Source organism: Schistocerca americana, chromosome 1, assembly GCF_021461395.2.
Source record: "Schistocerca americana isolate TAMUIC-IGC-003095 chromosome 1, iqSchAmer2.1, whole genome shotgun sequence".
Classification (NCBI taxonomy): domain Eukaryota; kingdom Metazoa; phylum Arthropoda; class Insecta; order Orthoptera; family Acrididae; genus Schistocerca; species Schistocerca americana.
Genome location: NC_060119.1, coordinates 171,152,932 through 171,170,733, shown reverse-complemented (window position 1 = coordinate 171,170,733; position 17,802 = coordinate 171,152,932). Strand labels below are relative to the sequence as shown.

The window sequence follows — 17,802 nt, the reverse complement described above, 5'->3', positions numbered from 1 at the left end:
GGTAGTGATAAACGTCTTACAAATCAAAATGAAAGGAAACCGACTATTGAGAATGATTTATATAATATTCCATCTTACTTGCAGATTAGGTATAGATGTCAATGCTGAATCTATTACTGCAGTACACACTAGTTCCATTATAATTTGATTTTATTGCTACAGCAGACCACTGATTTGTTGGAATGATTACTATGACTAAATGTGATCTTGCAATTTAAATCGTTGTAGTTTCATGATCTACAGGGCCGCTAGATCAACTATGCTATGATGTGTATTATGAATAGAAACTTGGCGAGGTGCTCTATCACTGATATGTATCATCTTCAGAAGAAAACTCCACAAAAATTACAGCACATATAGAAAATGGACGCACTTGAGTAGATAGAACATCTAACAAAGTTGAAGTGACTTATACAGTCTCAAAATAAGTTTATTCACTTATGAAATTTTTTACCAACTATCATTGTTCATAGTAACAAGATATTTACATGTACAACACAGAAAGGTGTGAAATATGCAGCTATAAAACTTTTGATAATCAACTCACACAAATAAAATGTCGGAGACCTACACAGGATGTATGTGCCTCGTAAAATCAAGGAAAACTCTGGGCATTTTTTCATCTGGAGGAAACTGGGATAAACACGAGAATTTTTTAGAATTCCAGGAATTTTTCATTGTTTTAATTTTCAGTTAAATTTTTATAATGTTGACTAGTAAGAATTGATATTCTAACAAATAATTTTTCTTTATCCTGCTACTGCAGAGTAATATTACAGCAATAAAATGTAAACGAGAGAAAAACACCAAAATAAAACTTAAGTTGCAAAGGGAATGCACCATTGTAACATTAAAATGCAGTGCACACATGAGTGTCATCCAATAGCAAAACGCGTCAAAGGCTTTAGGATGAAGGTTATGCAACACTTCATAACAACAAACTGTTTTCGATGAGCATAATGTCATAGCTGTTTACATTAGGTTGGTTTGAGCAGTTGCCAGCGAGCTCATGCACATGTGCAGTTCAGTTGGATATGAGTAGTGCCTTCTCCCACATCTGGCTACTTGACATGTGGCTGTTAGCTGTAGAAGCAGTAGCAGCAAGTAGCCAGATGCTACATGGAATAAATTTTCTGGCATACCCAAGCTGGCAGATTCATGTATGCCCAGGAGCAGTCTGTGTTGTAGTGGAGCGGGTAGTCTCCATGTGACCCGTGCTTATGTTATTGATTTTGCTGTTTCCTTTTATAGCTCTCATGCCACATGAAAAAAAGCCTAATTTCTGTGGCTGGGAGCTATCAAGTGAATTAAAGTATGTGCGCATAATTATGGAAGACTAAAATATGTTCTTAGTTCTGGTTATAGAAAAATTTATTTTTTTAAGAAATTTGTATTTCTTATTACTAGCTTGTTGCAGTGCTGTATTGATGCAACATCACAGTACTGCAGAGTACAAATTAAAAAAATATCTATCTTAAAATCACAAAGTAACAAAATATTAGGGTACTTTGAGTTACAGTGTTTAGTTTTGAAATGAATATTGTGACAAGGCGTGATTTCTTATTTTGCATTCCTTATCTGGATAGGATATGATAAAACAATTGCACCAAGTATAATAACTCCATATTTCCCCTCTGAACAACATGCCTCAGTGCTGCACATGGTCACATGATACCCTATTACACATGAAATTCCAAAACAGAAATGCAACAAAAGGAATACAAGCAGAGCAGACACAAAACTTGGGCTTTCTACATCATCACAGGAGTGCATGCGTGGTAACACTTGTTTTCTGGCACTCTCTGGCAAATCTTCAAACAAACCTATTTCGAACAGGTCTCAGAAAAATATTGTGAATTGTGGTTTGAAAAGCATTACTTTCAAAGTAAATTTCCTTTTACGCAAGATGAATTATGTTATGTGTGAGAATGTGCAATTAATTTCTTAAACACAGAGCATTTGACTCTCATTTAAACCTCAAAACTTTGAGGACTACCCACTTAGAAACCCTTGGGTTGCAGAAGACCACACATTTATGTCATTATTCAAAATGTTTCTGGCACATTTGTGTGACATATCTTAAAAGCTAAAAGACCAGTATTGTATGTGAAAGCTTAGCTTTTTGTGTAGCTGTACTGTATGTATATTAATTTAAACCATTAACTTTTTGTGTGTTTGCGCTAAGAAACAGTGATGTTGCTATTGGCTGACTACATCACATGTCCTATGCTCTGAATGTCTGCTGTCAGCAACTGCCTAGATCCTCTGACATTAAGCTATGATTGACTTACAAAAACACATCACAATATTGATTTCAATGCTTTGAAAACTAATGTACTGTGTTTGGTGGAATTTGAATTTAACTTTTGTAATATGAAAATATGCAGCATACATGTTTCTGCATATCAGAGATCTTTCCAAACAGCGTTTTTTCTTTTCTTTTTTTTTTTGTATTTGTTTCTTAAAGTGCTCAGAAGTTCTACACCAGTGTATAAAATATAAAACCTTAACCATTCAAAGGACTGATACGTTTTACAGTTCAGTGGGGAAGTGTACTGTCACTTAACACAGAGAAAGTATATTTTTAGCTGAGAAATCTGCAAAAAATCCAGGAATTCTTTTTCCTTGTCCACATATACATCCTCCACACAGAAAAAGTGATTTCAAATGCAGATTACATATGTTTCTCCTTAACAATTCATTTTATATCATTGAGGGGTTCTGGTATAGATATAGTCATTTTTAGAGGAAAAAGAATGGAAAGGACCAGCATGGAGACATTGATGCTCTCATGATGGGAATGTGGAGTTAATAAATTATTTTATTTTGTGCAGCTGAAAATCTGAGACTGACAAACTCGTACATAAACTGCAATTTAGGGGTGAGCTTATCAGCAACCTGCATATTTTTGTTTTCTAGCTGGCACATTGCATTAGACATGTTGCTGATGAGAGGTGTAAGCTTCACAAGCTTGGAGAAACAAAATATTGAAGCAGCAGGGGGAAAATCAGGGAAAAGGAGAAGAGCCAGAAGTCTTTTTATATCACAGTATATATTAATATAATAGAGGGAAACATTCCACGTGGGAAAAATTTATCAAAAAACAAAGATGATGTGACTTACCAAACGAAAGCGCTGGCAGGTCGAAAGACACACAAACAAACACAAACATACACACAAAATTCAAGCTTTCACAACAAACTGTTGCCTCATCAGGAAAGAGGGAAGGAGAGGGAAAGACGAAAGCATGTGGGTTTTAAGGGAGAGGGTAAGGAGTCATTCCAGTCCCGGGAGCGGAAAGACTTACCTTAGGGGGGAAAAAAGGACGGGTATACACTCGCGCTCGCGCGCGCTCGCGCGCGCTCTCGCGCGCTCTCGCGCGCGCTCGCGCGCTCACACACACACACACACACACACACACACACACACACACACACACACACACACACACATATCCATCCACATATATACAGACACAAGCAGACATCTTTCGACCTGCCAGCGCTTTCGTTTGGTAAGTCACAGTATATATTAAATTTGATCAAAAGGAGAATTCACTTTAAAAATTACAAGGAGAAACAGTATGATGCTTTGTCAGTGCATACCTTCACGAGGCAGAATTTTAAGTACTGCAGATAAATATGTATGTAATCACAAAGAAAATGTTCTAACTTTTAAAACTCTTAGTCCCTTCTTTGGGTCAGTTAGAGAGGGTGCAGTATTAGTTGGAGGCAACTTTAACCTCCCGAGTATAGACTGGCATGCTTATGGATTCATTGTGGGAGGTACAGTTAGACATTCATGCAAAATACTTTTGAACACATTTTCTGGTAGCTGTATTGAACAGCTAGCTAAGCAGCCCACACACATTGGAAACATTTTAGGCCTTGTAGCTACGAGTACGCTGGATCTTATCGACAGTGTCAACATAGGAACGGGGATTAGCAATCATGATGTCATTATACCAACTATGGTTACGAAAGTTAATAAATCAGTCCAGAAGGCTAGGAGAGTGTTTGTGCTAGATAGAGTAGATAAGCAGTTGTTAGCATCTCACTTAGGCCATTAACTAACATCACTTAGTGCCAGTAAGATGGACATACAGAGCAATTAAGGGCATAGTGAGATGGATGTAGAGAGGAATTATGGGGAAAGTTTAAGCAGATTGTAAATTGTGGTCTTGAGATTTATGTGTCTAGTAAGTGGATAAGGGATGGAAAAGACCCTCCATGGTTTAATAACAAAGTTCATAAAGATGCTAAGATAGCAGAGGCTGTTGGAGAACACACAAATAATGACAAGCAAAGGTTAGTAGAGCTTCATGTGGCCATGAAAAGGTCTATGCGCAAAGTGTACAACTACTACCACCATCATACCTTAGCAAAAGATCTGGCAGGTAACTCGAGAAAAATCTGGTCATATGTAAAATTGCTAAGCGGGCCTAAGGCTTCCATTCAGTCCCTTGTTGATCAATCGGGTGTGGTTGTTGAAGATAGCAAAACAAAAGCCAACGTTTTAAATTTCATGTTCAAGAAATCATTCTCACAGGAGAATCGTACAAACATACCATCATTTGACCACTGGACAGACTCCCGTATGGACAACATATTAATAAGCATCCCTGGCCTAGAGAAACAGCTGAAAGACTTGAAAGCAAATAAATCATTAGTTCTGGATGGAATCCCAAATCGTATTTACGAAGAGTATTTTATGGCATTGGCCCCTTACTTAGCTTGCATTATTTATGAATCTTATCACCCAGCACAAAGTTCTAAGTGACTGGAAAAAAGCACAGTTGACTCCTGTACGTAAGAAGCGTAAAAGAATGGATCTACAAAATTACAGACCAATATCCTTAACTCCAGTTTGCTGCAAAATCCATGAACATATTCTCAGTTTGATAATAATAAACTTTCTTGAGACTGAGAAGCTTATGTCCATGACTCAGCATAGTTTTAGCATGCAAAACTCAGCTTGCTCTTTTCTCATGTGATATACTGTGAACTATGGATGAAGGGCAACAGGCTGGTTCCATATTTATAAATTTTCTCAAAGCATTTGACATAGTGCCCTGTTGCAGGCTCTTGACGAAGGTATGTGCATGTGGAGTAAGTTCATAGATATGTGAGTGGCTCGAAGACTTCTTATGTAACAGAACTCAGTATGGTGTCCTCAATGGCGAATGTTCATCAGAGACGAGGGTGTCGTCAGGCGTGCCCCGGATTGCTGCTGTTCTCTGTATACATAAATGATTTGCTGAACAACATGTGCAGCAACCTGCATTTGTTTGTTGTTGATGCTGTGGTGTACAGTAAGGTGTCGAAGTTGAGTGACTGTAGGAAGATACAAGACAACTGAGACAAAATTTGTAGTTGGTTTGACGAATGGCAGCTACCTTTAAATGTGGAAAAATGTAAGTAAATGAGAATGTGTAGGAAGAACGCTCTTGTAATGTTCGCATACAGTATTCGTAGTGTCCTGCTTGACACAGTGAAGTTATTTAAATATCTGGGCATAATGTTGCAAAGTGATACGAAATGGAACGAACATGTGAAAACTGTGGCAGCGGAAGCAAATGGTCAACTTTGGTTTATTTGGAGAATTTTAGGAAAGTGTGGTTCACATGTAAAGGAGACCACATATCCTATTCTTGAGTACTACACAAGTGTATGGGATCCGTACCAAGTTGGATTGAAGGAAGACATTGAACCACTTCAGAGGTGGCCTGCTAAATTTGTTACTGGTATGTTTGAACAACATAATGAGGCCAATAGCACAAGTAATTGGTGAAGGAAATATGAAAGCTATGGTGTTTGCAGATGATCTGATGATGATTTGGGGGAATGAGGAGGAGGAAGTAAAAGAGCAGTTAGACATATGGGAACAAACAGTACAAGAATATAGGATGAAATTTAATATAAATAAGAGTGAGATGATTATCACAACAAGAACAAAGGAGAGAGGAACAACTGGAATAACAATTGATGGGAAACAATTGAGGAAAGTGGAGAGTTTCGAGTACATAGGAAGCTTGGTACAGGAAGATGGAAAAAACAACAGAGAAATAAACGAACGGGGGGAAAAAAGCAGAAGCATATCGGAAGAGTGGTAGAAGTCTGATATGGAGCAAAGATCTAACACACATCAGTAAAAAGGTTATATATACTATGTCTTGATCCTGACGTATGCATCTGAAACCTGGGTTATGAAAGGAAGAGGGAAAAGCCAAGTTCCACCTAGTGCACATTGTTCAGTGTGAAGTGCTCGATGATCTACATTACAGTGGCCACTTATTGATCTGGATACCTCTACCAGAGAGCAATCTCCAAAAGACGAGGTTTCAGAATGATAAACTGGATGCTGTAAAGCCAGCTTGCTGTGATGAGAATGCCGAAATATGCCAGTTGTATGGGTGTCCATGAGGAGGATTTGAAGCAGATGTGCAAGGGACCTATTTACTGCTGTACGATGAATTGTGTTGTCTAGATCAGCAAAGCAGGCTTGTCCAGTGTATGATAGAGCATTTAACATGCCTAAGCAGTGCCACAAGCCACGGTCCAGCTTTCTATCAGTATTGAGCTCTTACAAAGAGAATTTGTTTTCACTTTGATTCTACCAATGATGTTTACAGCTGTCCTTTATCAAGTAGGAATCAACATTGTCCGTTTGCACTTTGTATATTACCAGGTCATGACAGCATTCATTGCAGTATCTGGTATTACCTTAAAGAAACATTGAAAGAATACTCAGCCAATATTGTTGATGAATAATGCAACCAGTCACGAATATATTCAAAATGCTTTTTTCCAATACCATGACTGGTTTTGGGCTACCATGACCACCTTCAGATGGCTAACATTTCCAATTAAACTGATGTTTTGGACAGCAGCATGTCTTCTGCTCATACAGTGTGCAAGAACATTTAAATATCTAGAGCCACTTTATATGTAGTTTCAGTAATAAAAACATGATAATGCCACTGCAACAGTTGTGTACATTTTCGTACGTTCCAGTGGATGATGATTTGTTTTGTTTTGGTTTGTCAGGTTTTCCAGGTTCAGGTGTAAGCTGCACTGCGAACAGTCCACACAAAGTAAACAAATAACATTGGCACTTTTCATAATATTCTTAATGACAGTGTTGAGCTTCACACTCTATGCTTTTGTTTACAACGTAAAGAGTATCCTTTAAGCAAAGATATGAAGATATAATTCAGTTCCTATTGAATATAAATGTAAGCTAAGCAAAGTACATGTATGGGATGTGCAACATATTAGCAACAAAAAAATGCTTGAACTCTAAGAATGATTTTATTATTACAGGACTATATGTCAGGTTGTTTTCAGTAAGTATTTTTTAACAACTAACAGCAGATATTTTAATGATATATTATAAAGCCATCAGATTGCATAATGCTAGGAAACCTGGAAATGGTTCCTAATTGTTAAATATGTGTCTCCTCCCTTTACAACGTAAAGAGTATCCTTTAAGCAAAGATATGAAGATATAATTCAGTTCCTATTGAATATAAATGTAAGCTAAGCAAAGTACATGTATGGGATGTGCAACATATTAGCAACAAAAAAATGCTTGAACTCTAAGAATGATTTTATTATTACAGGACTATATGTCAGGTTGTTTTCAGTAAGTATTTTTTAACAACTAGCAGCAGATATTTTAATGATATATTATAAAGCCATCAGATTGCATAATGCTAGGAAACCTGGAAATGGTTCCTAATTGTTAAATATGTGTCTCCTCCCTCTCTCTGTCCATCTCTTCCTCCCCAATCTCTCTGTTTATCTCCCTCCCCCCCCTCCCCCCCCCCTCTCTGTGATTCTCCTTTCTCCTTCCTCCACCCATCTCATCCTTCCCCTCTCCCATCCCTGTCCCTCTTTTTCTCTGAGTACTTTGAGCCTAGTTTATTGGTATAGCAAACAAAACCTTGATTGGGAGTTGAAGTTACTTAGAATGAATTGGGGCATTGGTTGGGATCATTGGTATACGGGGTGCGAGAGAGACCTCTCCGATTGCTGGATCTGTGAGGATAGTATCTTCAGTGACAGTACTTCGCATGGTTTCAATCTGCGAATGCATAGGATTACAATGTTTTGTATGTTTTAGATTCCACAGTAGTATTCTAATCATAAGCTGATAAGTCATAAATACAACTTTCCTGTTTTCTGTTAAAACTAACTGCAAGGAATAAAACGAAAAAGCACATCGTTGTGTATGCATATTTTGTTTAAAATTTATATATAAGGAGGAAGAATATATGTAGGAGAAACAATTTGTCTAATGGTTTTAATGCCCTGATATTGTAGTTCAAATTGACTACAAGAAATAAAACTAAACCACACATTTTTCACAGCACAGCACAGCACAGCACAGCACAGCACAGTCAGCTACAATGGAAAACCTGTTATTGTTGTTTTAAAAAATATATGGGCTTTGTCCATCTATGTGAATATTTACTAGTGTGTTGTGCAAAAATTTCACGCAAATTAATCAGTAACTTTTTCAGATTTTTGTTAACACCATTTGTCTAATATAGCTTAAATTTAGTCGTATGTTACATTTATTAAAAAATATGCAATCTGCTGCTGACTAAATTTTATTAGTGTGTCATGTGAAAATTTGAAATAAATCGGTCGAATGCTTGTTGAGTCTCAACTTGCTTTTTATAGTACCAGGTGTACAACTTTGCTTCCACCATTTGCTGATAGGTGGCGACCACGGTAAGAAGCGATTGACAGAAACAGAACGCAGATGTCAGGCAGTTAGCTGGGTCCTTGGTCAACATAACCTCATTCAAACATTAGTCAATTTTTGTCTGCATCATAAAGTTGTACTTGATTGAAAATGTCAGTTTACGAGCCTAATTATCGTCATTTGCGGGAGGTGTTACTGTTTTGTTTCAGTGTGAAGAAAACAGCGGGTAAGTCTCATTAAATGCTCTCAAGTACGTGTGGTAAGGACACTATTAGGGAAAGAATGTGTCGTGACTGGTTACAACGCTTCAAGAATGGTGATTTTAATGTCATAGATCGGCATAGTGGTGGAAAAGAGAATGTATTCGAAGATGTAGAATTGGAGACATTGCTGAGTGAAGACTCATGTCAAACTCAAGAAGAATTGGCACGATTAGTGGGAGTGACACAGCAAGCCATTTCAAAATGTCTCAAGGCTATGGGCATGATTCAGAAAGAAGGAACTTGGGCCCCATGTGAGCTGAAACCAAGAGACATTGAACGGTGTTTGTGAACAGCTGCTTCAGAGGCAAAAACGGATGGGATTTCTGCATCGCATTGTGACCGGGGACAAAAAATGGGTTCATTACGCTAAATCTAAATGCAAAAAAAAAAAAAAATAATCATGGGGATATCCCGGCCATGCTTCCACATCAACGGCCAACGACTATTCACGGCTCCAAGATCGTGCTCTGCATTTGGTGGGACCAGCTCGGTATTGTGTACTATGGGGTGTTAAAACCAAGTGAAACAATCACAGGTGCTTGTTATCGAACGCAGTTAATGTGTTTGAGCAGAGCATTAAAAGACAAATGGATGCAATACAGTGAGAGGCACGATAAAGTGGTTTTGCAGCATGACAATGCTCGACTCTACGTTGCAAAAGAGACCAAAACGCACTTGGAAACATTAAAATTGGAAGTCCTACACCACCTGCCATATTCTCCAGACATTGCTCTCTCTGACTATCACCTGTTTAGATCAATGGTGCATGGCCTGGCTTACTAACACTTCCGATATGAAGTAGTCACGAATTGGATCGATTTGTGGATCGCTTCAAAAGAACAATAATTTTTTTGATGCAGGGTTTGTACACTGCCTGAAAGATGGGAGAAAGTAGTGGCCAGCAATGGAAAATATTTTGAATGATACATGTGTAACCAATTTGTTTCATTAAAGCCTCAAATGTTGGGGAAAAAACAGCGGAAGCAAAGTTGTACACCTTGTAGTGTAGGTAAATTAGACATACATGTACACAAATTTATATGTACAGAACTTTTGATGGTTGTTAACAGTTTATAAGTTACTCGATAGCGGTACAGAATTAAAAAGATGAAGCTTGGGATTAAGGATACATATTTGCCCAACATTAGAGTTATGTAACTTTACACTCCAATCATTAACAGGTTTATTTGGAATATAAATATATGCAAATTACATTGCGTTAAGTTTTTGGAAGTGTTAAAAATTAAAGACTTTTGTTAAGCTATGGTGAGTGTTGACTTTGGTGCCTGTACCTCTTCATCTATAGGAGCTGTTAGGATGTTACATAGCGCAGGTGTTCTTCTATTGCAGTGTGGGAATTCTTGTATAGATTTGTCTGTTGGATGTCCATGTTGTGTTTTTGTGTGCACAGCCCAAGAAAATGATGTAAAAATTGTGTGTTAGCCAGCTCCAGTTGCTCATTTAGAATGTATTCAGGTGAACTGAAGGTGTGAAATATATTTCTGGTTCTTCTATGATGTCCATGTTATTGCATTTGTTAGTGCTGCATAGTATGTACATATTAACTTCAATGTTAGGAACAGTGTCTCTGTGTTGAACCATATGAGTGGCTATTGCAGATTTATTCTAACTTACTAGGCTAAAAGGCATCCATGTGTTCAAGGTATCTTACATTAAAGCTTCTGCAGGTCTGTTCAGAATAAAAGCTTAAGCAATTGTCACAATCTTGTAAATTCCTGATTTTTCAAGGCCTGGGCTGGTAGTTTTGGTGCTATGGATCATGTTGATGTTGCACCATGTTATTTATGTGGAAGTTTATGTGAACATGTGTCCTTTTGAAAAGATTTGCTACTTTGCATGATATTATACCTAGGAATGGAATGCGTGCAAATATATATATTTTTTCTGGTGGTTGTGAATTTATTGCAGGTAATTTTCTATTTTAATTTTATTCTATAGGTGGTGAATTATTTGTGGATTACAGCCATTATTTTCCACTTCAGTGTGGGTAATATTGATTTACTTCTCCTTGGAAGATGAAGTAAGGGAAATTTTATGTACAAAGCTTAACATGGATCTGAAATAACCATTTTGTTTTCTGTGGGGTGGCATGAATTGCAACAGTTTGGAAAGGATAGATAACTCCCCACTTAGAGGAGGTGCTGAGCTGCAGACAGGCACAGTAGTGAAAACGACTACTAAAATTTAAGGTTTTGGGCAATGTTCTTCTCCTGAAATAGAAACACACACACACACACACACACACACACACACACACACACACACAGAGCCACTGTGTGGGCACTGGAGCCTAGGCCCTAGTGCCCAGAGACAGTGGCTCTCTGTGTGTGTGTGTGTGTGTGTGTGTGTGTGTGTGTGTGTTCCAGCACCTGGAGACAGTGGCTGTAAGTATGTGAGTTGTGTGTGGCATGAAAAATTAATTGTAATTACATTCGTTGTGGTGGTAGGGGTAGGTGAGGGGGGGGGGGGGGGGGGGGGGGGGAGAGGGGAGGTTGCTTTCTATGATTTGACAAGCATAGTTTTCATACATTTTTATTCTAGTATCAAAATCAACATCTTCCAATATTTTTAATTTCATTTTGAAACAACAATTCCCCAGCTTCTGGAGAAAAGCTGAATTAATTCCTCTCATAAAAATAAGGAAGTATTGTACATACCCCAGTATGTACAATAGTGTTGTCCTCACCAGCTGTATATGGAAGACACTTAGTACAAGGCCAACTACCTCATCTGGATGTTAGAATCAAGGTTACTGTTTAGTGTGGGCTTAAGAGATTTCACTCTATCTTTGATAACCTGTGTCTGCTGGACGCAGCTATACAGCACACTTTTCTGTGCAAGCACTTTTTAATTGTTATCTTCTTGTACCTAGAGAAGAGCTATGGTATTGCATTAGATGCAACAAAATATGCTCAACCACCTTTCAAGTATGTGGCTTTTAAGGATGACTTCAAAAATTTTAAAATCTGGTGATTCATTGGGGTTCCTGGAGCCTCAGATTCAATGCTGACAAACTTTGTTGTCTTTATCTACACATGGATGCAATAAAACTAATTTTCTGTATCCCTGACACCTTTTCATAGGTACCTTCTGTACAGCACCTTCCATATTTCATTTGAGAGGAGATTTCTATTAATTCTGGTTGATCAGTGTGTATAGAACCATGCTTCATAACGAAACCTTATTTGTATGGTGATGGGCACATCTAAAATTTCAGTAGTGTTGTGTTTGATGTTCATGAGTACTAATATTTATAAATGTGCATAATTGGAGTGTACCAATACTGTATTCACTATATACATATTTTATTTAAATACTCTTGACTTTGGTTTATAGAATGCTCACCTTGATGATCAGCTTGCATTTAGTGGCAGCTATGACAGTGTTCTTAAAGGATTATATGAGACTATGCCTTTTGAGTCAAGTTTTGAGAATTACATGAAGAGAAACAGCTGTAATGTCTTAAGCCATCATTGTATTCTTATATAATCATCAAATTTTATGATGTACTTGGGAGTTCTCATCACTCCTTGTAATTCTTATTGTAAATATTTTGTCTCTGTTGAATTTATTGTAAGAGAGTGAAAGTTTGAAAGCTCTTGAGCAAAAATCGAGTGATTCTGTAAAATTCATTGTTACTCACTAATGTCATCATTACTGGTATCCTTGGAGGTATCAACATTGGGAATAAATTCATTTCCTGTTTCCCCATCATCCTCAGTGTTGTTCACTAACTTTCAGAGTATTTTAGATACAGCACTTCTTGAGTGGTTTTACAATCGTTGGTGCTTCGATGCTTTTTGAGGCAACTGAAAGCCAGTGAGCAGTAATACAGAGTGCAGCACACTTTGTTTTTCATGTTGTAGTCAGTTCACAGTTTGCTTCACAAAACCATTTTTCGTACTGTTCTTGAACATAACCTTTGAAACGTTTATTTATACTTACATCTGGGGGCTATAGCACAGAAGTCATTCCTTCAGGAATAATGACAAGGTACTGTCTAGGCTCTGGATCTTCTTTTTTTCATTGTAACTGAGATGACCATGAACTGCGTGAAGACAAAACATTAGCGGTAGTTTTGATAGCCTATTAGGACAGAATTTAGAGATGTTTCGGAGTCAGTCAAGCATTAAAGTTCGTATCCAGACCTTTTGTAGGTTTTGAACAATGGCGTCATAAGGGAAGGGCTTTGCACTTTTAGGAATCTCAGGGCTCTTTTTTTGCTTGAAGATTAAGACAGGGAAAACTTGCACCCATCTGCTGTGATTGTCATCATTACAGGTGTATGCACTCTTTTTCATTCCCTGATATTTTGATGGTAACTTCTTTTGCTGTTCCCTTCTTGTCAGTTGTGTAATTAAGTGGCATATCAAATCAAACTGGCTTCTCAACAGCATTGACTATTTGGCTCATTGAAAAGTTGTTCTATTTCTGAATTGTGATGACAATGATGCAATTCATGAAGTCTTTTCTTAAAATCCTGTGAAAGTTTCTGGCATATTGTTGTCTGATTTTATAGAAACAAACCCACCTGTTTCATAAAGCAATCAACCCATCCACAGAATATTAAGAACTGCAGCCACTTCTTTTGCTTTGTTTCGTTTGGTGTCGCTAATCACAGATTGCCCATCCTTCCTCCTTTCAGGGATGAATTCCAAAACTTTTACTTCAACAGGATATCTTCTTTTGCGAGGGCCAGTGAATTTCTGTCTAGTATGGATAGTTACAACTAATGTAAATATCTGTTTCTCCATAAGCGAACATTACTGTTAATTACTTTAAACTCTTGTCCTGCCCTCCTGTTACCATATTTTTCAGCGCAAGGAATTATTTAACATTTGGAAAGAAGAATCGTACAATATTCTTTGTGCGTGCCTTCCATTTCGCAATTACCTTATGCAAACACACTACATAGTTGTAGGTCAAAAATAGTGTAACGAAGTTGAGAACTACAGCAGTGCATTGTGACATAGGGAACACTACCTAAATTTCAGTAATATTGCCAATGAATGACAGATTCAAGTTTATACTTGAATGTAATGCGCCAAGGAATCGTATGTGTGCTGCAATTTTGAATATTGCATATGGTAAAAAAGTCCACATTAGATTTGTGTAAGCATAGTGTCAAATTCAACTTTGTCGCTCACACCTAAAAATATATAAATAAATAATTAAAAAGAGGCTATCATAAATAGGTTTTCAAGACCAAGAATGATTCAGAGCTACTGGGTCACTGTGTTAATAAATTGCAGTTGAAAGCACGAAATAATTAAGTTAATACATTTGGTGTTTTCTTTAAATCTGTAACTGCCATTCATGGTTGAGATGTTTACTAGGAACCTCTTTCCTTAAACCAAACTGCAACATATCTTCCCCTACCAATCAGTTATGGTTTCTCCCACTAGTATGTAGTTTAACATGTCTGTAATAGCCATTTGAAATGCTCAACAGGTCATCAGAAGAAGTACTTCATATATTGGGCAACATACTGGGAGCCTTGCAACGTGCCCGTACCAGTCTCATAGTGCCTCGTAAGAAAACTATTGATGACCTCATGAGAAGCAGGAATATGGTAAGTCTGAAGTGTGTGCATGCCAAAGTGTAGTATCTATCCTAAGCCATGAACATTGCAGCAAACCATCTGCTGCAGAGTGAAAGACTCATTGTGCAGACAGCCCTATCCATTACACTGTGCTGTGTCACATGCTTTCACCCAAATGTTCTAACAGGAATGTAGGAAAGCTTTTGTGGAGTTTGGAAGATGGGAGTTGTGTACTGGTTTATCAGACCATGAAGTGCCCTATGTGACACAAATGTTGCCTGCAAAATTCAAAGACAGAGCTTTTGTTCACCTCTGACACAGATTTTTAATCAGCAAAGAAGTATCATTGCAAAAAAAGAGGGAGGGTGAGGGTGAGGGTGTGGGTGTTGAAGTGCCTACAGTATCCGTCAACCGAAGGGTGCTAGTCCAACTAGAAATACAGAAATACCTGGAGCTTGCAGAACAGGAGAGAGAGATACTAATACATAAAATCTTTCAGCTGAGCTGTGATTAATTTGCTGTTTCAAGAAGATTACTGTGTGTGGAAAGAAGTGTAATAGATTCAAAGTACTTATTTTCAGGACACAACTTTTAAATTGATGAGCAACTACTGAGTTGTAATTAAAATAAACCACATTTCTCAAGAGGTAAGTGGGAGTTATGATAATGATAACAATAATAATAATAATAATAATAATAATAATAGATGGAGAGGTGACATATCAAGCTAAAACTAAACAAAGGTCGCTACACTACGCATACATTGATTACCAAAAAGCTTTTGATAGTGTACCCCACTCATGGTTACTACAAATATTGGAAATATACAAAGTAGATCCTAAATTGATACAGTTCCTAAACATAGTAATGAAAAATTGGAAAACCACACTTAATATCCAAACAAATTCAAATAATATCACATCACAGCCAATACAGATTAAGCGTGGAATATACCAAGGAGACTCATTAAGTCCTTTCTGGTTCTGCCTTGCTCTGAACCCACTATCCAACATGCTAAGTAATACAAATTATGGATACAATATTACTGGAACATACCCACACAAAATCACACATTTGCTATACATGGATGATCTAAAACTACTGGCAGCAACAAATCAACAAATCAACCAATTACTAAAGATAACAGAAGGATTCAGCAATGATATAAGTATGGCTTTTGGAACAGACAAATGTAAGAAAAATAGCATAGTCAAGGGAAAACATACTAAACAAGAAGATTACATATTGGATAACCACAGCGACTGCATAGAAGCGATGGAAGAAACGGATGCCTATAAATATCTAGGATACAGACAAAAAATAGGAATACATAATACAAATATCAAAGAAGAACTAAAAGAAAAATATAGACAAAGACTAACAAAAATACTGAAAACAGAATTGACAGCAAGAAACAAGACAAAAGCTATAAATACCTATGCCATACCAATATTGACCTACTCATTTGGAGTAGTGAAATGGAGTAACACTGACCTAGAAGCACTCAATACACTTACACGATCACAATGCCACAAATATAGAATACATCACATACATTCAGCAACAGAAAGATTCACATTAAGCAGAAAGGAAGGAGGAAGGGGATTTATCGACATAAAAAACCTGCGTTATGGACAGGTAAACAATTTAAGAAAATTCTTTCTAGAACGAGCAGAAACTAGCAAAATACACAAGGCAATCACTCATATAAATACATCGGCTACACCACTGCAATTTCATAACCACTTCTACAACCCTTTAGATCACATAACAGACATGAAGAAAGTAAATTGGAAAAAGAAAACACTACATGGCAAGCACCCGTATCATCTAACACAGCCACACATCGATCAAGACGCATCCAACACATGGCTAAGAAAAGGCAATATATACAGTGAGACAGAAGGATTCATGATTCCAATACAGGATCAAACAATAAACACTAGGTATTACAGCAAGCATATTATTAAAGATCCCAATACCACAACGGATAAATGCAGACTTTGTAAAGAACAAATAGAAACAGTAGATCACATCACAAGCGGATGTACAATACTAGCAAATACAGAATACCCCAGAAGACATGACAATGTCGCAAAAATAATACATCAACAGCTTGCCTTACAACATAAACTTTTAAAACAACACGTTCCTACATACAAGTATACACCACAAAATGTACTGGAGAATGATGAATACAAATTATGCTGGAACAGAACCATTATAACAGATAAAACAACGCCACATAACAAACCTGACATCATACTCACCAATAAAAAGAAGAAATTAACACAACTAATCGAAATATCCATACCCAATACAACAAATATACAAAAGAAAACAGGAGAAAAAATTGAAAAATACATCCAACTGGCTGAGGAAGTCAAAGACATGTGGCATCAGGATAAAGTTGACATCATACCAATTATACTATCAACTACAGGAGTCATACCACACAATATCCACCAGTACATCAATGCAATACAGCTACATCCAAACATATATATACAGCTACAGAAATCCGTAATTATTGATACATGTTCAATTACCCGAAAGTTCCTAAATGCAATATAACACATACCGTACAGTTAAAAGGAAGTGACGCTTGATCAAGGTCCGCGTCACTCCATTTTTAACCGGATTTAACGTCTGAGAAAGTGAAGACAATAATAATAAACCCCGTGGAGGCTCCGGGAAAAGAATAGGCCTCCGGTATGTTCTGCCAGTCGTAAAAGGCGACGAAAAGAACAAACCACTAATAGGGCTAACCCCCCTTTTAGTGTGATTAGTGGGTTCAGGACAGAACTAAAGAAGCCTCGGACAAGCGCCGTCATGGTCGGGGACGACGCTTGAACCCTATGCCCGCCCACAATGGTAATGACACTGCTAGCCAACTGGAAAATGATTTAAATCCAAATAGAGGTGTTTTGCAGGATATGCTTCCTGCAACCACCCTAGAAGGAAAACAAAGACAGAGGATGAGATGGTCAGATGAAGTTAATCGACACCTCATGTTCTGTTATTACCAAGCAACAAACCTAGGAACCAACACAACTGGATACAGATCACAAGTATACACAACATTTATTACCAGATACCCAGAATTAAAATTTTTAACAGAACAACGACTAGCTGATCAGATCCGTGTAATAATCAAAAACAACAGGATACCCCAGTCAGAATTAGAAAACATCAAACAACAAGTACAACAAATACTGGAACAAAATAATGTGCAATCAGAAGAAGAAGAAAATACAGTAATGG

The 17,802-nt window shown here is 37.4% G+C and overlaps 1 protein-coding gene across 1 annotated transcript in view; it reads left to right on the top strand.

The window, feature by feature from the left end:
• The window catches only part of LOC124621034 (protein rogdi), a 79,675-nt gene that overhangs the window by 20,591 nt on the left and 41,282 nt on the right, over window positions 1-17,802 (top strand). The window contains exon 5 of the mRNA XM_047147112.1: window positions 14,448-14,568. Within this exon, the coding sequence (XP_047003068.1) occupies window positions 14,448-14,568 (121 nt within the window). The remainder of the gene's footprint in view (window positions 1-14,447; window positions 14,569-17,802) is intronic.